This window comes from Perognathus longimembris, chromosome 28 (assembly GCF_023159225.1).
Source record: "Perognathus longimembris pacificus isolate PPM17 chromosome 28, ASM2315922v1, whole genome shotgun sequence".
NCBI classification, from domain to species: domain Eukaryota; kingdom Metazoa; phylum Chordata; class Mammalia; order Rodentia; family Heteromyidae; genus Perognathus; species Perognathus longimembris.
In genome coordinates this window covers 61,353,154-61,380,555 of record NC_063188.1, presented here as the reverse complement: position 1 = coordinate 61,380,555, position 27,402 = coordinate 61,353,154, and the positions used below count along the sequence as shown (strand labels likewise).

At 36.2% G+C, this 27,402-nt stretch overlaps 1 protein-coding gene and 1 pseudogene across 1 annotated transcript in view; both read right to left on the bottom strand.

The window, feature by feature from the left end:
• The window catches only part of Tex11 (testis expressed 11), a 237,579-nt gene that overhangs the window by 155,378 nt on the left and 54,799 nt on the right, over nucleotides 1-27,402 (bottom strand). The window contains 4 exon segments of the mRNA XM_048335370.1: nucleotides 3,623-3,704; nucleotides 5,308-5,403; nucleotides 6,879-6,933; nucleotides 17,822-17,907. Coding sequence (XP_048191327.1) covers nucleotides 3,623-3,704; nucleotides 5,308-5,403; nucleotides 6,879-6,933; nucleotides 17,822-17,907 — 319 coding nt within the window.
• Nucleotides 18,504-23,168, bottom strand: LOC125343973 (annotated as a pseudogene).

Here is a 27,402-nt window from a genome sequence, read left to right as displayed (position 1 = left end):
GTTTGCAAGGTAGTCAACTTTATTCTTTCATTCATTAATTTATTCATACAATAAGAATTTAATAAGGGCTTATCATATATCATGATACATGGTTATAGACCTGTAGTAATCATTGCAAGGAAGCCATACAGAACTCATAGTTAAAATAGTATGTTGTGTTAAAAACCCATACTCACAGTTAAGTCCTTTAGGATTTCTAAGATGAGATCTAATTAACAAAGAATGTAGGAATTGGAGAAGAAACATCTCTTGGACAAAGATACCTCTTACTGAACTCTGCTAACGGAAGCAGGAAAGGGAAGGATCTTATGCAGAGGAAGCATGACTTGTTCGAGCATTTCAAAATATAAAAGGAAGGTCTGCTTAGGGGATAGATATAAAGAAGAGAATGGGAGAATTGGGGGATGTTTGTTTCCTGGATCATATCAGTTGTGGTTACTTTTTGTATTTATTCTGCAAATGTTTACTAAGAATATTTTCTGAGCCAGAAATTGTGTTTTTATTGGGAACTAACAGTGAACAAAACGCACAAAATCTGTGATCTCAAAGAGCTTATAGTCTCTTGAATGATAAGAAAATGGGTATTTGTGTGTGCTCAGGAGAGTGTGTGCACGCCAGTCCTGGGACTTGAACTCAGAGCCTGGGTGCTATCCCTGAGCTCTTTTGCTCAAGGCTGGTGCTCTACCACATTAGCCATAGTTCCATTTTCAGCTTTTTGGTGATCAGTTGAAGATAGGAGTCTTATGGACTTTCCTGCCAAAGCTGGCTTTGAACTATAATCCTCAAATCTCAGCCTCCTGAGTAGCTGGGATTACACACATACACCACAGGTGCCTAGATAACCACGGATATTTTTTAATCTCCAAATTTTTCTTAGAGAGTTTGTGGCATTTTCTCATAATAAAAAATTATATATGTTTAGATTTTTTCTGGTATAAAAATGTCAATAAAATTTTAATGCCAGTAAAATTAGGTAATTCATTTTACAAGTAAAGTTCTTTCCATTAGTAAAGAAATGATCATGATTTGTCCAGGGAGGATGATGTCAATGAGGGGAGACAAATGGAAAGAGGAGGACTGAGCAGATGCAGTCATAATATTCAGTTTACATAAATGAAAAACCAGATAATTTGAGGGGATGTGTGCAGGTTGAAACATGTTTATGGAAGAAGGATGAAGAATGACACTGATCAAGATGCACTGTACACTTAAGTTGACATGTTCAACTGAAACTCCTTTGTACAACTACTTAAATATAATTTTATTTCCTTGTTTAGGTTTTTTTTATATTAGTCCAGGGCTTGCACTTAGGGTCTCCAGCACTGTCCCTGAGGTTTTTTACTCAAGACTAGCACTCTACCACTTGAGTCACAGCTCCATTTCTGGCTTTTAGGTAGTTAATTGTAGACTTACAGACTTTGCTGCCTGGACTGGCTTTAAACTGTACTTCAGATCTCAGCCTCCTCAGTAGCCGAGATTACACCAGTGCCTGACTCAAAGATTATTTTTTAAATAAACAAACTAGTTCTGGGGATGTAAATGCTTTGTAGAGCACTGCCAAGCATTAGAATCCTGGATTCAATCCATCAAGAAAAATAATTTCTACATTTCTCAATCAATGCAAATACTTAAAATGTGGGTTTCTGGGGGTCTTCTAATTTGTAATCAAATTTTTTACTCTGAATAAGAGGAGTTTCTAGGTTGAGTTAAGTGAAAGCAATCTGAAAATAAAGGATAATCACTGTTAATCTCCATTTCTTAAATATATTTGGATAAACACTATAATGAAAAAATTGTAGTTCAAAACTAATCAACTTCAAATTTTATGACCCCAATAATCTACCCAGTTTTTCTATATTGTGTTAAATTGAATAAATCCAATCCTTCAATGGGTTAATTGGCTTGTTTATTCCCCTAAAGCAAAGCAGTGGAATTGTCTTCCTAATTCATAACATTTTCCACCTGTGTAGGTGAGATGCTTACTGTCATCCAGTACATTTGCGTTTCTAAGGTCCAAATTGGTTAAAATTCTAAAGCTCATAGAAAGATTCAGCAACACTAAATTAGCATAAAATTTAGATCTACTGCTAAATTTAATTATTGTCCTAATTATTAAAAGTGATTATTCATTGAATAACAAGTAATTATAACAATTATATAAATAATTCACTTATTAAAGAATGAAAATATAGGGCTGGGGATATAGCCTAGTGGCAAGAGTGCCTGCCTTGGATACACAAGGCCCTAGGTTCAATTCCCCAGCACCACATATACAGAAAATGGCCAGAAGCGGCGCTGTGGCTCAAGTGGCAGAGTGCTAGCCTTGAGCGGGAAGAAGCCAGGGACAGTGCTCAGGCCCTGAGTCCAAGGCCCAGGACTGGCAAAAAAAAAAAAAAAAAAAAAAAAAAAGAATGAAAATATACTAAAGCATGTGCACATTAAGAGAATGTAAAGAAAATTATTTTTGTTAATAAACAAAACTGAAATATTGTTATGAACCAGTGTATACAGATACCTTGCCTCATTTATTATATCTACAGAGTAGTAACTGTAGTAGTAATAAGTATGAAAATATATAACACACATTGCACAACAAATTAGATATGTGCTATATGTATATGTTTTTTCATAAGATTCTCAAAGCAATACAAAGTATATGTGTGTATCTATATAGATAGATACATATATATATTATTACTACTACTGCTACTACCACTACTACTACAGCTCTTTTTTATTTGGCCAATACTGGGGGTTGAATTCTGGGCGCTGTAGCTGAGCCTCTTCGTAATCGATGCTAGTGCTCTACCACTTGAGCCACAGAACCACTTCCTGCTTTTTCTCAGTAATTTATTGGAGACCAGAGTTTACAGATTTTCCTGCCTGACTGGCTTTGAAATGCAATCCTCAGATCTCAGTCTCCTGAGTAGCTAGGAATACAGGCATGACCCACCAGAGCCCATTTCTTTTTAAGATAAAAAAATCTGAAGCACAGAAAAATTAAATGACTTGTCAAATAACATGCACCCATATATCAGTTTGTTTTTTGTGCAATGCACCTATTAGTCCCTTAAGAATTAGGCAAAGTGGGAAATACTGTTATAAAAGTAATTATAAACAGTATAATCATTAGGCAAGTTCTCTCCATGTAATAAGTAATCATTTTCATTTGGCAACCGTGAAGCCTGGGAGAGCTCAGACTGGCTGTGGACATAGATATCATTATTCTCCTCAGCACTTTTTCAGTATCAATCCCCACCTTGAAGCTCCTCAATAAAACACTCCCTCACATCTACCAGAAAATGTGATTTTTCTTCAGGGGTGTTAGGCAACTTCAGAAGGGTTGGGTAGCTATAATTCTCCATTAGACTGAAAGAAAACTGATTGCTTTCATTCAGTCTTTTTTTAACAATCTTTTAAATTTGCTGCTGTTCTTTCTTCTTTTTCTTCCTATTTGATTTCCCTTTCATATGTGATCAGTTTCCTTCTCAGCCACCACTAAATTATACCTATTGCTAGTATACTAGAAAAGATCTTATCTTTAACTAATTCGGTGGTATTTCCAAATGTGTGTCACACACACACACACACACACACACACACACACACACACACAGAGTACCTTCAAGAATATCGATATTAGCTGCTTCGGCTTTCAATAGTATTCTCATCTTTAAGAAAAGCCCATCTGGATGTAAAAATTCCTATTTTAAACAAAGAAATCACAGTATTATAAGTCTGGGATTTAAAAGACAATTTTAAAGTACAGTAATTGTTTTATTCAACCACTGCATGATAACTCAAGATCAAAGGAAATCAAAATTATAAAAGATCACATACCAACATTTGGCCTATTCCTGAGCTTATTTTCTTGAATCTAAATAATACTAGGAAAAGACTAAGAAAACACTTCCATGGAGTAACAAATTTAATGGCAAGGTCAATATGTTAACTGTCACTATCAACCATATTCTCAATAGGCAAACATCTTGAGATTTTCATAAGTTCTTTGTAAACAATGGTAGAATAAAATTAAAAATGTATTTTAACAGGATATGCATGTCATGTCTACTCTTACTAACCATGTTCTCTAAATGTTTCCAAGTTATTAGCTAGCCCTAAGCCAACAGCCTGGCTCTAGTTTTTGCTTGATGGGTTACATCTTTAAACAACTGCTTAAAAGTACAAGTGCATGTGGGTGGGACAGGAGGGCAAAACTGGGAGAGAGTGAGGGAAGGAGTGAAATCGTCCAAATAGAAATGTAATCATTACCTTACTTATGAAATTGTAACCCCTATTATATCACCTCTATAATGACAATTTAAAATTTTTTAAATAAAAACATAAACAAACGAATTTAATTAAAAGTGCAGTGGTGGGTACCAGTGGTTTATGCCTGTAATCTGAGCTGCTCAAGAGGCTGAGATCTGAGGAACTCAGTTTGAAGGCAGCCCAGGCAGGCAAGTCTGTGAGGCTTATGTTCAATTAACCGCCAAGAAGCTGTGGGGCTGAGGTTCAAGTGGTAGAGTGCCAGCCTTAAGCAAAAAAAAAACCTAAAAGTTGCTCTCAAAATTCACTGGAGTTCAAAGGCTTGTTTGTTTTTAGTTCTTGTGAGCTGCTATAACAAAATACCATAACTGGGTGGCACATACAGGACAAAATTTACTTCTCATAGTTCTGAAGGCTGAGAACTCCAAGATTAAGGCACCAGCAGACTGAACATCTGGTAAGAGGCTGCTTCCTCCTACCTTAAGTCCTCGCATGAAGGAAAGGACAATCAAGCCCCCTTTTGAGCCTCTTTTATAAAAGCACAATGTCATTCTAGAGAAATTCACTACAACATCATTACCTCCAAGTCCCAACCTAATACTGTAAACTTTAAAGTTAGAAATTCAACATATGAGGGCTAGGAATGTGGCCTAGTGGTAGAGTGCTTGCCTAGCATGCATGAAGCCCTGGGTTCGATTCCTCAGCACCACATAAACAGAAAAAGCCAGAAGTGGCACTGTGTTTCAAGTGGTGGAGTGCTATCCTTGAGCAAAAAGAAGCCAGGGGCAGTGCTCAGGCTCTGAGTTCAAGCCCCAAGACTGGCAAAAAAAGTGAAATTCAACATATTAATTTTATGGGGACACAGACATTTAGATTACAGCAATATTTTATCTTGCCTTTCTGGTACATAGAGTAAGTAACAATTTGTTGTTGTTTTTTTAAAGAGGAATACTGAAACAAATGTCTAAACTGGATTTCAAAATGTGAATCAAAGTTTTTTTTTAAGTATTAATATTTAAAAGTAAAAATTGTATATACCTTGTTTGCTAGATTTATAGCAATGATACCCTTAGTATAACATTCTCCACTATGGCAATCAAAATAAACAGTGGCTAGGGACCGCAGAATTTTAGCCTATAATTTAAGAAAAGGAAATAAAAACATATAGCTGAGACATAAGCTACAACAAAATAGTTGACTAACATTTACACAGTGATAGCCATTTTTCCAAACAATCATCTTTTCTATCCGTATCTTTCAACAACCACATAGCTCTAGTCTTATGATATATTTCATGATTATGATACATCCAACATCAAATGCCTACTTTGGCATTTACACTTATGGAATAATATAGTATGTGTTTTATTATTTTATATCTTGGTTTCTTGCTGTTAGATGTGTGTGTGTGTGTGTGTGTGTGTGTGTGTGTGTGTGTGTGTGTCTGTTTCTATGCGTACTTGAGATAGGACTTCAACAATATGGATTTGAACTCCTAGGCTCACACAATCCTCTTGCCTCAGACTCTAAGTAGCTAGGTTAATAGGCATCTGGCATTGTTCTTGATATGTATCTTGCTCTCTTTATTGAATGTTATGTGTGAAAACATCCCTATTATAATGATTACAGTTCATTGAGTCTCATGGATATACAATACTAGGTTAAGTGACAATATAACTATATATAATATATTATTATATCAAATATTTATTGCAGTGATAAGGATCAAACTCAAGGCCTCATGAACATTAGGTAAGCACTGTAACCCTGAGCTACATCCACAGCCCTATAAATTTTTAATTGTGGTAATATAAACATAATTTTTACTATCTTAGTGTTGTGCAATGACCACCACTATTGATCTCCAAAACTCTCTTCATCCAAAATTGAAAGTTGACTGTCTGCACCTCCTACTCTATAAATTCACTACACTGGGTACCTCATATAGCAGAACCATGTGGTATATGTCTTTTTATGAAGGGTTTATTTCACTAAATGTAACGTCATCATAGTTAATCCATGTTGAAATGAGCCTAAATAATACTTCATTACATTCACTTGCACTCTTTTTATGCTTCAAACATAAGGGTAGAGACTACATTTCATATTTTTCTCTTTTTCCCATTATCACAGTACTTGATACATAATGTAGATGTTCAGTTACATTTTGATTGGCATACCATAATGGTACAGAGATATTCAAAATTTTCCATTATGCTACAACATGTAGTAATTTTATCAGACTTATTTACATAATCATATTTTATTTATTAAATATTTAAAGTAACATTCATAACCAAGCATGTATCTAGGTGGTTGGTGGAAAACTTCCAAAATTAAATATGTTATAATAAAAGAAAACCTTAAACCCCAAACATTTTTTAAAATATCATATATATTTATATAAACATATATGTACCCATGAGTACATTATGAACCTATGAGGTATATTATATTACTATGTAAATTTTCTGGAAACTAATTCACTCAGATATTAAATGATGTGCCCAGTAGATAATCTAATCAAAAATGGGAGGTTAGAATATTAAAATTTTATAACTATCATAAACAATTTTTCAAGTTACTCCAATATTTAATATGAACCTTACCAGCATATCTGGTCCAATAGAACTTTTATCCATCTTCCCAACATCATAGCTTTGGCTATCATTAAAAAGAAAAAATGTTTGTATGCATACATATTCATTTCAAAGTATATATAATTTTTCAAGATTATCTATTACAAAAAAGGCCAAGTATAATCACACTTCATTTCAATTTTCTATGCACTAAACAAATTATTAGCCAATTCATATGTGAAAGTTAGTTTTATAAAGCAAGACATTCTAACTATAGAAAAACCAAAATTTCCTTAGGAGATACCCAATAATTGACATTATATTAATGCTCATTTGTATTTGGATATGTGTATATACAAATAATACATACATATTTCTGCTAAAATAGTTTACACATGCATATAAGCTTTTACTTAATGGATGCATTTTGGAGGGTCAGTACTGGTGACTGAAGTCAAAACATTGTACCACTTAAGCTATGCCTCCAGCTCTGCTTAATGAACACACCTTCAATGTCTAAGAAATATAAATATATTTTAAAATAAGTACAGCTACAGCTGCTTTCATTAATGCATTAATAATATTCATTAAGCCTCACAATACCCTTGTGACACACTATTAGTTCCATTTTGTACCTGAACTAACCTACAAAACAGATCTCTCTCTCTCTCTCTCTGTGTATGTGTGTGTATTGAACAGCACACCCTACTTCCTGACTTTAGAATAAATTTTAGTTATTCACATTTCACTATAGATTTGTCACTATATATTTGTTCACTATAGGTTTGTTAGTATGTTGAGATACATTCCTTCTATTCCTACTGTCTTTCAGAGTTTTTATTGTAAAATGATGTTGAATTTTGTCAAAGGATTTCTCTGTATCAACTGAGATGATACTGTTATTGTCTTGTTTGTGCAATATATAGGCTGAACTAACTAACCTTGCATCCTTGACATAGAACTTGATCATGAAATGTGATCTTTTGCCATGTTACCGAACTCAGTCTAGAAGAATTTTATTGAGAATTGATGGTCTATCATTCTTTGTTTCATTTTTGTCCAGTTTTGGAATGAGTGTAATACAGGCTTTATAGAATGATTTGGGTAGTATTCCTTCCCTTTCTATGGGAAATTTTGAAGAGTATTAGTGTCAGTTCCTTCAGAGTCTGGTAAAATTTAGGTAGTGAATCCATCAAGTCCAGGATATTCTTTTCTGGATGAATATTTATTACTGCTTCAATTTCATTGCTTGTTACAGATCTAGTTAAGTGATTTACATCTCTTGATTCAACCTGGAAGATCAAATGCATCTACACATGTATGCATTTCTTCTACATTTTCTAGTTTATTTATTCTCCATTTAGTCAGATTGCCTAATGATTGATCAACACTACCTTTCTAGAGAAAATTTTTTGTTTCATTAATTTTTGTTGCTGCTTTTGGTTGTGGGGCTTGAACTCAGGCCTGGGAGCTATCGCTGAGCCTCTTTGTGCTCAAGGCTAGTACTCTACCACTTGAGGCACAGCTCCACTTCAGGTTTTTGAGTGGTTAACTGGAGATAAAGAGTCTCACAGGGACATTTCTGCCAGAGCTGGCTTCAAACCACAATCCTCAGATCACAGCCTCCTGAGTAGTTAGTACTACAGGTATGAGCCACTGGTGCCTGGCTTCATTAATTCTTTTCTAGTTCATAAACACATGAACTAGGGATTATTTCTATTTGCTAGTTTGGGGTTTGGCTAGTGATTGTTTTTCTAGGCACTTGAGAAGCATCATTAGGCTATTTCTTCAAAGTTTTTATTGTGTTCTGTCTTTGTTTTTAATGTAGGCATTCATATATATATATATATATATATATATATATATATATATAAACTTTCCTCTTAACACTGTCTTTACTGTTTCCCAAAGGTTGTAGTAGGTTGGGTTTCATTCCCACCGGCTTCTACTTTTGGATTTCTCCATTATTTCATCAAGGGCTCACTCACTAAATGTGTTGTTCAAACTATGTTGTTCAATCTCTATGTGTTTGAATATTTTCTGTTGTTTCTTTTACTGTGGAGCACTAGTTTTACTCTGCTGTGGTTGGATGAAATTTAAAAAACTATTTCAATTTTCTTGTATTTGCTAAAAATTTTTTGTATCCAAAAATTACGATCTATTTGGAGAAAATTTGTGGGCTTCTGAGAATGTGTATTGTATAGATTCTGGATGAAATATTCTAGATGTTTGTCATGTTCGTTGGTCGAGGTGTCATTTAATTCTGATGTGTGCTGATTTTTTTTCCCTGCATGAACTAGTTATTGCTGAGAGTCGGGTATTGAAGTCTGTTGCTACCACTGTATTGGGGGTCTATCTATGTTTTTAAGTTCAATAGTATTTGTTTAACAAAGTTGGGTAAGCTAAGCTTAACCCATTATTTGGTACATAAATGGTAACAATTGTTATACCCTCTTCATGAATTGCTCCCTTTACGAACATGAAGAGAGCCTATTAGTCTCTTCTGACTAATTTTGAAGTTTTCTTATTAGACATGAGTATAGCTACATACTTTCAGGGATTCATTTGTTTATAATATCTACTTCCAGCCTTTCACCCTAAACCAATGTTTATTTTCCTTGGTAAAGTGTTTTTCAATAATTTAAAACAAAAGGAGGTAATAATTTAAGATAAAATGAGGTAGTATAGAAATGAAAATAAAAAGGACTCTTGAGAAATATAGGCAGTAAAAGATAATTGTGTCAAATAAATCTAAAAGTATAACATTAAATATAAATGGGTTAAACAATCAAATGGCAGAGATTTTTGGACTAGTTTTTAAAACAAGACCCAATCACATGCTGTCTATAAAACACAGATTAGATGCAAAGATACAAAGAGTTTAAATGTATAGTTATGAAATAAAAGATGCCATGTAAATAACAATTATTGGAGAGCTAGAGTGGCTATGCTAATACCAGCAAAATGGATGTCAAGACAAAAAGTGTCTTCAGATTTTTTTTTTTTTTTGCCAGTCCTGGGCCTTGGGCTCAGGGCCTGAGCACTGTCCCTGGCTTCTTCTTTTTGCTCAGGGCTAGCACTCTGCCACTTGAACCACAGCACCACTTCTGACCATTTTCTATACATGTGGTGCTTGGGAATTGAACCTAGGGCTTCATGTATACGAGGCAAGCACTCTTGCCACTAGGCCATGTTCCCAGCCCTTCAGAGATATTTTATGGTAAATAATCCTTTGAGAAAATTATGTCCCAAAATACTGGAAGAAAATAGGACAAATTTGAAAGGAGAGATACATAATTTCACAATAATAGTTGGAGTTTTCAGTATCCCTTTTTCAACAATGGAGAGAGCAAGTAAAAAGAATATCAAAAAAGTATACAGAAGACTTAAATGGCACTATAAGCCTATTAGACCCTAAAAGACATATACAATTATACTCTAGCCACATTCTTATCAACTGTACATAGAACCTTCTTCTCAAATGTGTAAACGACAGACTTTAGAATCAGAACATATATTGACCACACACAGCCACATTAGGTTTAACTGATTTGAAATTATATGAAGTATGTTATCTGTCCACATAGAATTAAGTTTAAAAAAATCAACAAAAAAGAAAATATGATGAATGTGTAAATTAAGCAACAAATACCTAAATAATAAATGGGCCAATGAATAAATGGCATGTAATATATGAAAATATCTTGATGTGAATAAGAAGGAAACTATAAAACACCAGAACATATGGGGTATAGCTAAAACGATTCTTGCGAGGAAAACTTATAGCTCTAAGTTTCAACATTAATAGGGAAAAATGATCTCAACTCACTATTCAAAGATTCCACCACAGGAATTTGAAAATGGAAGAACAAGCTAAACCTAAGGTAAGCAAAGAGGGAAAGAAATCACAAAGACTGGGCTGGGGATATAGCCTAGTGGCAAGAGTGCCTGCCTCGGATACACGAGGCCCTAGGTTCGATTCCCCAGCACCACATATACAGAAAACGGCCAGAAGCGGTGCTGTGGCTCAAGTGGCAGAGTGCTAGCCTTGAGTGGGAAGAAGCCAGGGACAGTGCTCAGGCCCTGAGTCCAAGGCCCAGGACTGGCCAAAAAAAAAAAAAAAAAAAAAAAAAAGAAATCACAAAGACTAGAGTGGAAATGAAGTAGATAAATGAAAAGCAATAAAGGAAAATCAACAAACACAAAGGTTGGTATTTTTAAAAGATCAAAATTGATAAACTTTTAGATATATGACTAAAAAACTAGAGATAAGATTCAAATGATTAAAATCAGGAATGAAAGAGGAGGAATCCCCATTGACCCTTGGAGGAATACTGTTCCTAAATGACTACAAATGCCTCAGTTATGTTCTCTTAAACAAATCTCTTACTCTCACTATATTTCTATTTCTTTATCTGTACAGAGTTGAAATTGATCTAAATCAGTCTTATTCAAGCTTTTTCTAAACATAAAAATCTTTTTTTCAAAATCTTACCAAAAATATTAAGGAAGAAAATTGATTTAAAGCCTAATTTCTGTATTTATAATTAAATATTCTCAAGAGAATCGTGTAAAAGTTTCATCTTCCTCTTAAACAAGATATTGATGCTATCCTGGCAGAATTCAGAAGAATCACAGAAATGTTTTCTAAATTCCTGAACCAGATGATCTGTAAGATGTCTCCCAGCTCTAAATTGTTAACTGCATTAAATTATAATCTGTATAGAAATTGCTAGTGCTCAATTCCTTATATTTCCACCAGATGGTGCTAATATATTCCACTTTCCATTAAAAATAGGGTTTATATATAGCCATTTTTAGAATTAGTAATTTATTGTATTAGCACATCATAGTATAATACCCTTAACTTTTCAAATTACTGCTGTGCCACTTAGGTTTTCTCATTACAAGTTTGTGACACAATAATAGTGTGCTTGTTTTTTCAGGCAGACTTTGTGGTATACAGTAATGAAGTTAAAATTAGAGCTGTGGCTCCAGTGGTACAACATTGGCCTTGAGAAAAAGAAGCTCAGGGACAATTCCCAGGCTCTGAGTTCAAGACCCAAAATTAGCAAAAACACAAATAAACAAAAAATTAGTCCTCCTCTGTCATGCTGCTTATCCACTCATTGACTCACATCCAAAAATATCTAGCAAAAATGATATTTGTTTTAAAACATAAAAGAAATATTGTAAATTTGTAACTGTGAAAGAAAGCAGAAGAAATCATCTTCTGGAAAAGAAAGCAGTGAGCTCTCACACAAAGGGCTGAGAAATACTATCATTGTTATAACCTTGCAAGGACTCTCCTCTTCAGAATGTATAAATATCTAGTGTAAGTCAAATAAGACCATTACATTTTATTAAAATCTGTGTGCATTGAGGAAAAGTGAAGGAATGGGTGACATCATCCAAAAAAAAGCAATGTACTCATTACCTCACTTATGAAATGGTAACCACTTTGTAAAATACCTTCATAATAAGAATAAAATTATATTTTTCAGAATCAGTGTGGGAGCCAGAAACTGGTGACTCACACCAGTAATCCTAGCTACCCAGGAGGCTGAGCTCTGAAGATCACAGTTCAATGCCAGCTGGGGCAGGAAAGTCCACAAAATTCCTATCTCCAATTAACCACCAAAAAGCTGAAAGTGGAGCTGTGGCTCAAGTAGTAGAGGACTAACCTTGAGCAAAAAAAGCTCAAGAACAGCATCCAAGCCCTGAATTCAAACCCCAGGACACACTCTCTCTCTCTCTTTCTCTCTCTCTCTCTCTCTCTCTCTCTCTCACACACACACACACACACACACACACACATGCACGCATGCACACACACACACACACCACCTAGAAATAAATTTAGCCAAAAAGGTAAAAAAGATCTCTATAAAGAAAACTGTAATATGGACTGGGAATATGGCCTAGTGGCAAGAGCGCTCACCTCGTATACATGAAGCCCTGGGTTCGATTCACCAGCACCACATATATAGAAAAGGGCCAGAAGTGGCCCTGTGGCTCAAGTGGCAGAGTGCTAGCCTTGAGCAAAAAGAAGCCAGGGACAGTGCTCAGGCCCTGAGTCAAAGGCCCAGGACTGGCAAAACAAAAAACTGTAATATATCCATGAAAAAACTCAGAAACCTATGGAATAAGAATCACTATTAGGGCTGGGAATATGGCTTAGTGGCAAGAGTGCTTGCCTCGTATACCTGAAGGTATACCTGTGGCTCAAGTGGCAGAATGCTAGCCTTGAGCAAAAAGAAGGCAGGGACAGTGCTCAGGCCCTGAGTCCAAGCCCCAGGACTGGCAAAAAACAAAAAGTGTCACTATTATTAAAATGTCCATATTACCCAAATGATCTACATATCCAATGCAATCTGTCAAAATTTCAAGAACTATAAAATAACAACCATAAAATTCATATGGAACTATAAAGAAAACATCTGTTGCCAAAGCAATCATAAGCCAAAAAGAACAAAAGAGGCATCTATCTAACTTTAAAATATAATAACAAAGCTGTAGTGACTAAAACAGCATAGTACATATAGGCATAAAAACAAACACAGAACAGACAAAAATCCCCCACTCTGAGAAATGTCTCTGCATGGAGACACTGCTAGTCACATAAAACAGAATAAAAAACATGGAAATACATTCAAGCATCTACAGACATTTGATTTTCAAAACAAGATGAGAAAAACATGTCATAAAGGACATCAATAAATAATTTTTGGGAATTGAGTAATCACATGTAGAAGAATGAAACTTGATCCCTACTATAAAATCTCTACCCAAAATTAATTAAGGACTAAAGCTGAAACTATAAAATTACTGGAAGATAATATAAGGAAAATGGTTTTGAAACAGTGGAATGGGCAAGGATATTTTGAACAAGAAAACAAAAAAATCACAAAGAACAAAAACAAAAATAGACAAATTGGATTACACCAAACAAAAAGGATATGGCCAGGCCCAAACACCTCTCAGGGCCAACAGCATGTGTCACTTGGCATTATGGTACAACCTAGCCCTGAAACTTCAAGGAGACAATGCCATTTCAAAACAGAGAAGCTCTCATAAATTTTGACACAAAGCTAACCCCCTACAAAAGAACAACCTAGTTGATTATATGAAATGGTTGGTAAATGACCTAGTATTAATGCATGCAATTAATACAGTTCTCTGGAGGAGAAACTACCAGCCAAATGGTCACCAAATCACTGCCTCTATTTGACCCACCACCAGTCTGCTTTCACAGTCTTGAAACATAGCTGTAAGAATAAACTTCCTGAATATCATTAACAGTGCAAAAGGTCCTGAATAGTAAGACAAACTATGATCAGATTGAAGAAAAAATATGCAAAATTGAATAAAACATTTGCAAACTATTTATCTAACAAGAGTGTAAATGTCCAGAATATATAAGAAACTCAAAATTTTCAATAATCCACCAATACATAAATAACAAAATATATAACTCAGTCATCATACATTTTATGTTTGTTCTTTCAAAAGAAACCTGTAGTAAAATCTTGTGCTCAACTAGTTAATTGTTTGAGTATATTTTAAAGAATTCAATATATAAAAGTGTAATTGATAATAAACATTTCAGGTGTCTTTCAGTTGCATAAAGCACTCTAAATTAACACAAGTGTATCAGCCTGTCCTACACTTCACAGTTCTTTATACAATTTCATCAACTTTTGGGCTCCAAGAAAATCTCTTACATGAATAAATTGTTTGCACAAATATTTTGCTGGAGATATATCAACCAAATACTTTCATCTCAATAATTCTGTTTGGAAGCATCTTCAAGTAACCAAAACTAAATGATAAATGCTTAATTAACTACATGTGTTTTACTCCATACTCTGATCCTTAAAGCACTTTATGTGACATTTCCAGAAAACCAGATTTTTCACATAAATTCATTTAACAATTACTAAGAAACTACTAAGTATTAGAATCTGTGAGTAGCTTTTCAGTAACAGGGTTCTTGGATGTAGTTAATATATTTTTATTTCTTTTTCCTAAGTATTTCTTTATTAAAAGTTTATTACCCTTGGGCTGGGAATATGGCTTAGCGGTAGAGTGCTCACCTTGCATGCATGAAGCCATGGGTTCCATTCCTCAGCACCATATAAACAGAAAAAGCTGGAAGTGGCGCTGTGGCTCAAGTGGTAGAATGCTAGCTTTGAGCAAAAAAGAAGCCAGGGACAATGCTTAGACCCTGAGTCCAAGCCCCAGGACTGGCAAAAAAAAGTTTTTTAATTTTATTACCCTTAAACAGTTGCACGTTTTCACATTTTAACTTATGAGTACAGTGCATCTTGATCAATATCACCCCTTCCATTGTTCTGCCCCTCCTCTATCCAAACCCTTCCCATTCCTTCAAGTGCCTGGTTCCTGTTCATATATGAACAGTAAAACAAACCATTATCAGATTAAAGAAAAAAACATACAAAATTTTTAAAAATTGCAAAATATTTATCTAACAAGGGATAAATGTCCAGAATATATAAGAAACTCAAAAATGTTCAATTATCAGTCATAAATAACAAAATATAGAACTCAGTCATCATATATTTTCTATTTATTCATTCAAAACAAACCTATAGTAAAATCTTGTGCTCAACTAGTTAATTTCTTGGATATATTGTTTTTTCTTTTTCCACTCATCCATTGTATGGCATCTGGGCCATTTCTATAACTTGGTTATGGTGAACAGTGTAGCAATGAACATAGGTGTACAAGTGTCTTTATTATACCCTGACTTGAGGCTTTTGAATAGATACCCAAGAATGGGTCATAGGGTGGTTCTGGTTTTAGTTTTTTGAGGAATCTCTTTATTGACATGGTAGTTGTAATTTACATTACAGTCTAATAGGGTTTCTTCCCCTCATCCCCACAACTTCACCAGCATCTTCATATTCTTGATGATGGACCTTCTGACTGGAGTGAGATGGAATCTCAATGCTGTTTTTATTTGCATTTCATTTATAGCCAGAGACACTGATCATATCTTCATGTGTATATTGGTAATTCTTACTACTGAGAAGTCTCTATTTAGCTCCTTGACCCATTTATTAATTGAGTTATTGACTCTTTAGGGGTTTAAGTTTTTTGAGCTCCTGGAATATTCTAGCTATTAGGCCCTTTTCAGACAAATAGCTGGCAAAGATCTCTCGTTGTGTATTCTGGGGTGGGGTGTGTGTGTGTGTGTGTGTGTGTGTGTGTGTGTGTGTGTTAGCTTAGTAACTATATTCTTTGCTGTATAGAACTTTTCTAGCTTGATGCATTCCCATTTGTTACTTCCCTCTTCAATTTGCTCAGCCCCTGGAATTCTACTCAAGAAGTTCCTGTGTATTCCAATAAGTTCTAGTGTTTCTCCTATTCCTTCCTGAAATACTTCAAAGTTTTGGGTCTTACACTGAGATCTCTGATTCATTTTGAATTGATATTAGTATAAGGTGACAAACAAGGGTCCAGTGGCAGTCTTCTGAATGGATATCAAGTTTTCCTAGCACCATTTGTTGAAGAGATTTTCTTTTTCACAATATATGTTTTTAACTCTCGTCAAATATAGGATAAATATAGACATATGGATTTATTTCTGAATCTTCTAACAGATTCTATTGGTCTTCAGATCTATTTTTGTGCCAGTATCAAGCTCTGTGCCCTAGTAAAGCTTGAAGGCTGGAACTCTAATGCCCCAAGCATTGCTTTTTTTGGCCCAGGTTTGCTTTGGTTATTTGGAACCCTTTGTGTTTCCATATGAATTATAGGACTGTTTTTTCTATCTGTTAAAAATGACACAAGGAGTTTGACGAATTTATAGAATGACTTTGGCAGTATGACCATTTTCATAATACCAATCCTGCTAATCCATAAACATGGGAGATCTTTCTATCTTCTGCTGTCTTCTTCAATTTCTTTCTTATAATTTCATAGTTTTGTTGTAAAGTTCCTTAACTTCCTTTGTTAAGTTTATTCCTAGGTATTTAATTTTTTTTTTTTTTTTTTTTTTTTTTTTTTTTTGCCAGTCCTGGGCCTTGGACTCAGGGCCTGAGCACTGTCCCTGGCTTCTTGCCGCTCACGGCTAGCACTCTGCCACCTGAGCCACAGCGCCCCTTCTGGCTGTTTTCCACATATGCGGTGCTAGGGAATTGAACCGAGAGCTATGAGTGTAGGAGGCAAGCACTCTTGCCACTAGGCCATATTCCCAGCCCCATATTCCTAGGTATTTAATTTTAATAGTTATAGATTCAGCACAATAGAATAAATCTTGATATACTACTCAGCATACACTAAGTGATGAATATATACTTACTTCACTGATACTAAAATACCAAAATTCATCAAAGGCTAATAATTCAAGCCGATCCTACTCCTGTCTACCCCTTTTGACACCTTATATTCTGGAGTCATTAGACAGCAATAAGTACCAAAACAACAAAATGCTACACATTTATGAAGATACAAAGGAGTAATAGAGAAGTAATTACTTTATAATATAGTAAGAGGATAATACATTTTTCTATCAACTGATAGCATGAAAGAATAAAAAACAAGCCAGGCACCAGTGATTTATCCTTAATCCTAGCTACTCAAGGGACTTAGATTCAGGGGATCATGATTTGAAGCTAGCCCTAGAAGAAAAGTCCAAGAGACTCCACCTCCAATTAGCCAGCAAAAAAAACTCAGAGTAGGAGCATAGCTCAAGTGGTAGCATACCAACTGTAAACAAACAAGCCCAGAGAGCAAAAGGCCCCTGATTTCAAGTCCCAGTACCAGCAAAATAATAACAATATTAACAATAACAGTAATAATAGGCAATACATATTAAGGTAGTAATAAATTTGGTATATTGACTTTTGAAGTCAACAAAGGTTTAATATGTCAAAGTGCCCTATAGTAAGGATTAACTGATCTTTATGATAATATTCCTGAATTTACATTCATTTTGTTTATATTACCTCAACCAGAAAGCACTCTCTTCATATTTATTCTGCTTGTGGGTTTGAGCTCCAAACTTGTAACAGAGAACATGAAGATATCCAATCTGTAATAAAAAGAAAGAAATGTGTCAGATTCATTATTTCCTTAAGGTTAAAAATATCAGGCTGGGAATGAGTGCTTGCCTAGCATGCATGAAGCCCTGGGTTCAATTCCTCAGCACCACATACACAGAAAAGGCCAGAAGTGGTGCTGTGGCTCAAGTGGTAGAGTGCTAGCCTTGAGCAAAAAGAAGCCAGGGACAGTGCTCAGGCCCTGAGTTCAAGCACTAGGACTGGCAAAGAATCAACAGTTGTTCATTCTTTAAAACATACCTAATATGTTCTGCATATCAAAATAATCATCCTTACCAATGCTTCTCAATTTGTATAAAGAAGAACTACAGGACACTAAAGTTGAGACACTAGTTACGTATGACAAACATCACAATAGATTACAAACAGAATTTGGAAGGTCTTGTGTAATGCAATCACAACTTAGCAAAATGATAGGCTACTATAGTGCTTCAGAATGAAGGTCCAGTGAAGTAGGAAATTTACTCAAAGAGCTAAAAAATTATTGAATGGGGGAAAGTGTGACTTTTCAAAAAATTTAAATGGCCATGTACCACAGGCTCACACTTATAATCCTAGCTACTTCAGGAGCCTCCAATCTGAAGATCACAGTTCAAAGCCACCCTGGTCAGGAAAGGCCAATGAGACTCTTAACTCCAACAAATAACCTAAAACTGGAAATGGAACTGTGGCTCAAGTGGTAGCCTTGAGCAAAAGAAGCTCAGGGATGGTGCTCAGACTCCATCCAAGTTCAAGCCCTCGAACCAGCACTAAAGACATAAAGACAACATTTAAAATTTCTAAATTCTGAAGCAGACCCAAAGAATTCTCCAAGCATAGGGCTTATTTAGAAATAATTACTTTAATAGACCTTCTTTAACAGCAACAAACATTCCCCTTATATAAACTCCCATTGAGATGAAGGCAGCAACACGTATGTGAATTGTGCAGTAAAAAATATTCTTAAGGGTTAATCAGCATCCCAGTTCCTGCAACGGTTCCATGTTCTATAGAATTTTGCCTCTCAAAATAGTGATATAAAAATTTCTTAATTCTAGTAATTTAAATAAATATCTCCTTGGTATGTGAAGAAATCACCTATCCAGAATTTGACTCTAGCCATGTGAAGGAAGGAATCCTTTATAAGTCTTACCTGAGCAAGACTACAGAAGCAGATCCTCAATTAAGAATCTGAGACAATTTATTCATGAGTAACATGGAAATATCTGTTTTTCTTCAAAAGTTTAGTACAGTACATTCAAAAAGTAGAAAATCAATATGCATTCCTGAGCACACCACACCTAATGTATATTTGAATCCAAAACAAAGAATACTATTGTTAACATATGCCTGGGACTTCAGCAAAAAGCAATTTAACTCATTACATGTCCCAGACCCCAGAGGTTCACACAGGGCCACCTCAATTTTGTAACTATACTAGAATAAAGTAGCTCATATTCCCTTGCTACAGAGAGGCCTGCAACAGAACTTTTACAGAGACAAATGGAAAATAAAATTTTAGAAGAACATTTACATGTACTAGGCCTTTATTCAATTTCCTCAGTATTTGTCTCTGCCCTCTCAATCCCCTCAAGTGTACTAACATTAAGTGCTACTTCCTGGGGAGAAAAGGATTCAAAATAATAGCAAACTTATAATGAAGCTATTAAAAGACTAAAAGATCTTTCAGGAGACCTAAAGCATTTTCAATACAATGACCAAAAATGTTTTTACTACCAATGCTGCTCCACTGACTCACTCATTTATATATTCAGAGTAACTATTGACTTCGCATCTCCTATCTACTGGGCATTATTCTCGGTACCAGAGATACGTCAGTGAACAAATGGACAAAATCCCTGACCTTGTGAAACATTTCAAAGGAAATATGAAGAAGATTCACAAAAATACGTTTAAAGAAATATGCTGGACTGGGGTCAGGTATGAGTCAGTGGTACAGTGCTTGCCTAGAACAGGAAAGGCCTTGAATTCCATCTCTAAGAAGTCCAAGAAGGAAAGAAAGAAAGGACAGAAGGAGGGAGGGTACAGAGGGTAAGAGGGAGGGGGAGAGGGAAAAAGAAAGTCAGCAAAAACACAGTAACAAAAACATAGAAAGGTATATCACTGTAATACAGAATGAGAGCTCCAGTAACATCCTGCCACTGTTACATCAAATGGCTCAAAAACGATAACTCCAACCTATTCCTACTTTACAAGGACAAGATGAGACTATATAAATAATTAAATAATAAATAAACTTAAACGTGCCAGGTGCTGGTGGCTCATGCTTGTAATCATAGCTACTCAAGCAACTGAGATCTGAGGAAGAGGTTCAAAGCCAGCCTGGGCAGGAAACTCCATGAGACTCTTATATCCAATTAATCACCAAAAAGCCAGAAGTAGAGTGATGGTTCAAGTGATATAGCACTAGCCTTGTGCAACAAAGCTCAGGCACAGTGCCCAGGCCCTGAGTTCAAGCCCCAGGACTGGCATACACATACAATAACAAAAACACAAACTCAGTTGCTATTATTGATTAAAATCAGCTTGATCACCAACTTTTCAGAACAATATGAAGCCTATAGTTTTGTTTACTGGATTTTGAGACAGGTCTCACTTCAACTTTTGGACCGCTTGCCTCTCTCTGCCTCTCAAGTACTGGAATTACAGCTACATACCATCATGGCCTGAATATAACTTTTACTGATAGTAATTAAATAATTTCATTTTTTGCAATTTATTTTATAAGTTGTTTTCAAATTTTGAATTAACAAACCTATTATTTTCTTCAGTCCCACATTTGTGTTCCTTTCTTTCTGATTTTATCTTTGAAACATTTATAGAGCATAGAGTACAGATTTTTATACTTTACTTAATTATAATAGAGGAGAAATAATTCAGTGATAACCGACCTAGCTTTAAAGACATTTTGTCTTCCAACTCCTCCTTTAATCATCTTTCTCTATCCTAAAATGGCTCAGAAATAATTAACATAGCTCATTAGTTATTTCTCATGTGCTCAAAGATACAAAATATATACTCAGATTTCCAAATATTTTTTCTCTACCTCTGATTAATAAGATAGCATTGCCTTCTGCCTTTATGTCACTGTACAATGAGTAATAATCTAGTTTTGAGATACAAGAAAGATATCGGGGGGGGGAAGAGTTGAATTACTTAATTCATTAATTCCTTCTAAGTGAATAACACTCTTTAGCTCCTTTCCAACTTTTATCTGATCATTTCCTCTCATTATGAGATTTCCTGCCCTAGATTTTTAGGTCCCTTGTCAAGTCCATAAACCCATCAAAACCACACAGTCTAAATAACTTCATTGACCTTTAGATTAAAAAATATAATTTTCCTAATAGCACAGTTCTATCACCTATCATCCAAATAAAATAGAATCTCTTAATTCTGAAGTGATAGTTCTTTCTAACAGGCCTAATCTTGACATAGACATAATTATTCCTAAGCATATGAAGTAATTCTGAATTATCTATCTCCAAAAACATGCCAGTGATTTTATCAGCAAGAGTAGGGTGCATGGGATGGATAAGAGGAAACAGCCTTTCACCCAACATTTGCTTTTGCTCTTGAGGGGGGGCAGATGCCAACATGGAAGCAGTCAAAGGTTCCTGACCTTGTACATGAACAGCAGGCTGTTGCATGGTAACTTGTGGCTGTGCATTAAGATGTTGCTGAGGATTGCGGACTCCTGCAGCGTATTTATACTGGGGAACGGTGCGGACAGCAGGAGTGGCTGCTGCAGCAGCAGCTGCCGGACATGGACCCATTGTTTGTGTTGATGTGTTAGCAACATGCTGTGTGGATATGACTCGTGGAACCTGTGAAGAAGCTGGTCTCATAGTACTAAATGGTGGTCTTGGAGCGGCTGGGCAGATAGCACCGAGCATATTTTGGAATGGATGAGGTCTGGCACCCTGAGCAGTCCAGCAAGGACTTGGTCTTAGTTGAGCAATTTGGCTAGGAGGATAGTATGCAGCACGGTTCTGAGTCTGTGGGATAGCTGCCATGAAGTAACCTGAAGGAGGTGCTGGCTGGTAGGGGTTGATTACAGGGTTGGGCACAGCTCATACACTTGCCATTCTCTGCATATACTGGTTAGTGAGGTGAGCTTGGTGCTCTTCTTTGCACTGAGCTAAAGCTACATAGAGTGGCTTTGTGGCCACAATTCTACCATTCATTTCTGTAACTGCTTTAGTGGCTTCTTCTGGGGAGGAGAAACATACAAACCCAAACCCTTTGCTTCAACCACCTTCCATCATAACCTTTGCACTAGTGATTGTACCAAATGGAGAAAACTCTTTCCGGAGATGTTCATCACCAATACCATCATCAAAATTTTTCACATAAAGGTTAACACCCTGGTATCTGGTGATCCTATCTTGATTCATCTGCTCAAATTTGTGCTTCAGTTCTGTCTGTTCCACTTTTTTCTGAGCTCGACCAACGTAAATTTGTTTTCCATTGAGCTCCTTTCCGTTCATCTCATCCACAGCTTTCTGTGCATCTTCATGCCTTTCAAAGCTTACAAATCCAAATCCTTTGGATTTCCCACTTTCATCAGCCATTACTTTCACACTTAAGGCAGGTCCAAACTTGCCAAAGAGTTCCTTAAGGCGCTCATCATCCATGTCTTCTCCAAAATTCTTGATGTAAACATTGGTGAATTCTTTTGCCCTAGCTCCAAGTTCTGCTTCTCGTTACTTACGAGACTTAAATCATCCAACAAATACTTTGCGATCATTTAGAAGCATCCCATTCATTTTTTCAGTAGCTCTTTCAGCTGCTTCTTGTGTCTCAAAATGTACAAATCCATAGCCCTTGGAACCATTTTCATCACAAACCACCTTACATGAAAGGATGTTACCAAAAGCAGAAAATGTATCATACAGTGCTTTATTATCAATGGATTTGTCCAAATTTTTAATGAATATGTTGCCCACTCCACTTTTACGAAGTGATGGATCACGCTGAGACCACATGATGCATATTGGCTTGCCCTTTATAACATCAAAATTCATGGTGTCCAAAGCATGCTCCGCATCCACCAGCTGCTGGAAGTTCACATACGCATAGCCAAGGAGCGGCGAGTGGCGGGTGAGCATGTCCCTGCAGACCCGGATGGAGAGGTCGGGCCTGGTCGGGCTGAACTTCACCTCGGTCACGTTGGGGTGTAGACCCCCACATAGAGCGAGGCCATGCGGTAGCTGGGGGCGCTGGGGTTCATCTTGGCACGGCTGCCCGCAGGGCCACAGGCCGCGATCTTTCCATGAGAGGAGAGTGAGTGCTGGGGCCCGGGGCCGGAGCCGGGGGGAGGGGAGCAGGGCGAGCTCAGAGGGACAAAAATCAACCAGAATCCACGACTACTCAAAGGCCGGGTGCTTTCGCTGCTGCCGCGGGGTGACCAGCTGCTGGCTGGGAGAGAGGCTGGCGGTGCCGGGCGGGTGGCTGGATGGGCGGGAAGGCCTTGGTCTCTGGGTTTCTTCTTGGAGCTGCTGTGGGGCCGTGGGCAGGCGGGTCGGTCTCGGCTGCTTCACCGGGTTATTTTATAAAAGAGGAGGGAGGAAAAAAAAATAAAAGTCTCCGGCAGGGGAGACGCGGATTTTTTTGCAAATATTTTTTTGGTTTTTTAAAGGATTTTTTTAGATTTCTTTTTGGATTTTTAAATAATAAATGTGTGTTCCAAGCCCGGAGCACACACTCCACACTCTCAGCACTAACCACCGGGGAGAAGGGGCTAAAAAGCATATTTTAAAAGGCCTCTATCCTCTAGTAATTTATCACCTTGAATAAATACCAAAAGAGCCAGAGCTAAAAAGGAGAGTAAAAACATGTAAATGTAAACAATTTAAAAGGTTCTACAGACAGTTAATAAAAATTAATGAAAGAGCTCAAAAAGTTGCTGGATATTAAATAAATATTTTAAAGAAATAGGTATCAGTGACTCAAACTCATAATCCTAGCTATTCAGGATGCTGAGATCTGAGAATTACAGTCTGGAGGCAGCTCAGGCAGACAAATCTGAGTGACTTGTTTTGTTTGTTTTTGGTCCTGTCTTGAGCTCAGTCCCTGGGAGCTGTCACTGAGCTTTTGTGCTCAAGGGTAGAACTCTACCACTTGAGCCACAGCTCAAAACTTCCAGTTTTCTGTTGGATAATTGATGATAAGAGTCTCACAGACTTTCCAGCCTGGGCTGGCTTTGAATTGAGATTCTCAAATCTCAGGCTCCCGAGTAGCTAGAAATACAGGCATGAGCCACCAGTGCCTGGCTAAATGTGAAAATCTTTATAAAAATTACAAAACTATATTGAAGACATGAAAAAACTTTATGTATTTCCTGCAAGGTAGGGATAGAGTACTTGCCTACCATGGGTTCAGCCCCTAGCATAGCAAAAAACAAAGTTTAGGTATCACTTTCATAGTATAAAGATTCACTATCATCAAGATACCTCAGTCAATTGCTGGTTTTTATTAACCACATTTGACTAGGAAACTCTAAATGAATTTGGAAACACAGGAGATCAAGAACGTCTAACATAATGCCAAAGAACAAAAGCTCTGTTGCCCTAAAGAGCAACCACTGAATCTAGCTAAAGCTTGAAAGTCAGCGCCCTGATCTTTAAACTAAAACTCTATAACAATACAATTTCAGAAAAGAATTTCAGAAACAAATTGGTGGTTTTCTTTGTGTCAATAAAAGTTTTACAAGGAAGTAAAACTCAGTACTGGAGATAAACTCTAGAGGAAATGAAACATTAATGATCAAACATTAAAGCAAGCCAAAACATACAGCCCAAACAATCAAAATGAAATTCTAAGATTCCAAACTTTAAAGAGAAAGAAGTAAAAATATATACACATAGACAAATATAACCCCTTGAATATGGCCCAAGATTTCTCAAAATTCAAGACTAAGAATTATTGTATTAAAGTAACCTTTGAAATCATATTTTCATAGTCTCATTTTACATATCATGAGACTGATTTTCAGAGTATTCACTGCTCCAAAATTGTGACACTTTTCACGTGTCACACTAGAGTAGCTCCTACTTCAATATTATTTGCAAGCCACAAGTGGTTTTCAGTCTTAAATATAAAAGAAAATAAACTAATTTATTTTTTGTTTTGAACTCAGGGTCCTATTAGGCAAACACTCTACTACTAGCCATATCTACAGCCCCAAAATGTCTTCAAATAAATGCTCAAAATAGAAGAATTTTCTGCCTCTCATTAAACAAGAATGCACTATTCAACAAAGTATCACTATGTCCCAATTAACCTATGTAATTAATTTTTTTTACCATGCACATGCAGAAACTGAACACTGAACCATTATTTCTAGTTATTTCATTATCTGACTTAAAAATAATTCTGTCAGCCTTCTAGAAGTGTTTGTGGATATATTTACTTTAAATTGAAATTTAACTGCTGGGTATGGTAATGCACACTTGAAATCCCAGCACTTCTAAACTCAGCACTTGGGAGAGAAACAGAATAATAAATAAGTTCTGAGTCCAGCCTGGACTACACAGAGAGATTCTGCCTCAGCAAAAAAAAGGATCTAGAAAACACAGTATATGTACACAATAAAAATTTTACTCATCCACTACTTTCTAGTGATATTGTATCAGTTGTGAAGAAATAGAAAGACCTAGAAAAAAATACCTTGAGTGAAGTAAGTCAGGCCCAGGGAGATAGAATTAGCTTATAAACATATAAGTAAATATGCTTGGGTTGTATGCAAGTATACATAAGTGTATTAATTGAAATATGGTACATCAAGGGAGAACTCAAATAATGTAATTCCTTAGAAAGGAAAAGTTCAGCAAAATAAATACCAGGAAATGAGTACTTAAAATGGGATAAAGTGAGGCCAAGGGGAGAGGGGTAAACAAACAAAGAGGAAGAAGGGGAAATGCAGTCAAGAATTCAATGTAGATCCTACAAAAAAGCAAACTGAGGAAAGGGTAGGTTAGGAGGGATGGGTGAGAATACTAAAAAGGGTGACCTGGATCAAAATGCCTCATATTCATAAACTCCTTTGTTAAATAGCAAAAAATAAAAGCACTTGGACATTTACAAATGGAAGGTAATTGTACTTAACTTTCTCTAGAGTTTAGTTTTTGATTATTCAGAACCTCATAATATTATCTATAAAGGATTATATTAGAGATAACTAAATATCAAGCAACCCATAGTTTTCAAACAATTTTTGTGTACACTAACTATAGCAGTAGCTACTTGAATTTTAGAAATTTGTTTTCACAATTCTCTAATTTTTCCAGAAGTAAAGAGACTCTGATAATTGAATGCTCTCTCTGATAAAACTCCATGTAATCATTCTTGTATAAACAGGACTCTAAACATTCACACAGTGAGACCAAAGGAGGATATTCTTAGGAGAGGATCACAAGGGCGCAATCGCTATGTGCATTTGATCATATAAAATGATGCTAATAGGGCTGGGAATATGGCCTAGTGGCAAGAGTGCTTGCCTCCTATATATGAAGCCCTGGGTTCAATTCCCCAGCACCACATATATAGAAAACAGCCAGAAGTGGCTCTGTGGCTCAAGTGTTAGAGTGCTAGCCTTAAGCAAAAAGAAGCCAGGGACAGTGCTCAGGCCCTGAATTCAAGGCCCAGGACTGGCAAAAAAAAAAATGATGCTTATAAAAATGAACTCCAAGAAGTGGAAACAAGAGGTGTTTTGGTTTTTTTACTTTTTGTGTTTTTTTTTCTGTTTTTCCCCTTTCATCATTGTCTTTGATTTCTGTACCTTTTATCTTGTATGTGAGTTTACCTGATTTGGAAAAGGAAAGGAAAGCACAGAAATGGTAAGACAAAGGGTGAACTAATTCCACAGTGATACTCAGTAGACACTATGTTGAAAATGAACTATACAACTTGTGGGGGAAGGGAGTTGGGAGGGAAAAACTAGGAGAAAATAAGGGAAGAGGTGACAATTCAGAGTACATTTGAGTGCATTTCAAAAAGAAACATACTTAATACCTGACTTGTGTAACTGTAACCCTTTTGTACATCACCTATATAATAAAAATGCAAAGAAAAGGAAGTACTGCTTGCCAGATACCAATGGTTCATCCACGCAATCCTAGATACTCAAAAGGCTGAGATTTGAGGAGATCTGCCCAGTTAGGAAAGTCCACAAGATTCTTATTTTCAATTTACCACCAAAAAGCCAAAAATGGAGCTGCAACTCAAGTGGCAGAATGCAAAAGCTTAGAGATAGAGGCCAGGCCTTGAGTTCAAGCCTCAGAACTGGCACACAAAAAAAGAAAAAAAGGAAGAAACTGCTACTTATCCACACAGGAAACAAGAAGGTAGAGACAATCTTGGGAAGTGGGAGTAAGGTGAGGAAAGAAAGCTCCCAAGGGTAAAAGTCAGAATATAAGCAGGCAGATGTAGGATTTAAGCCTAAAAAATAAATGATAAGTGTAAAA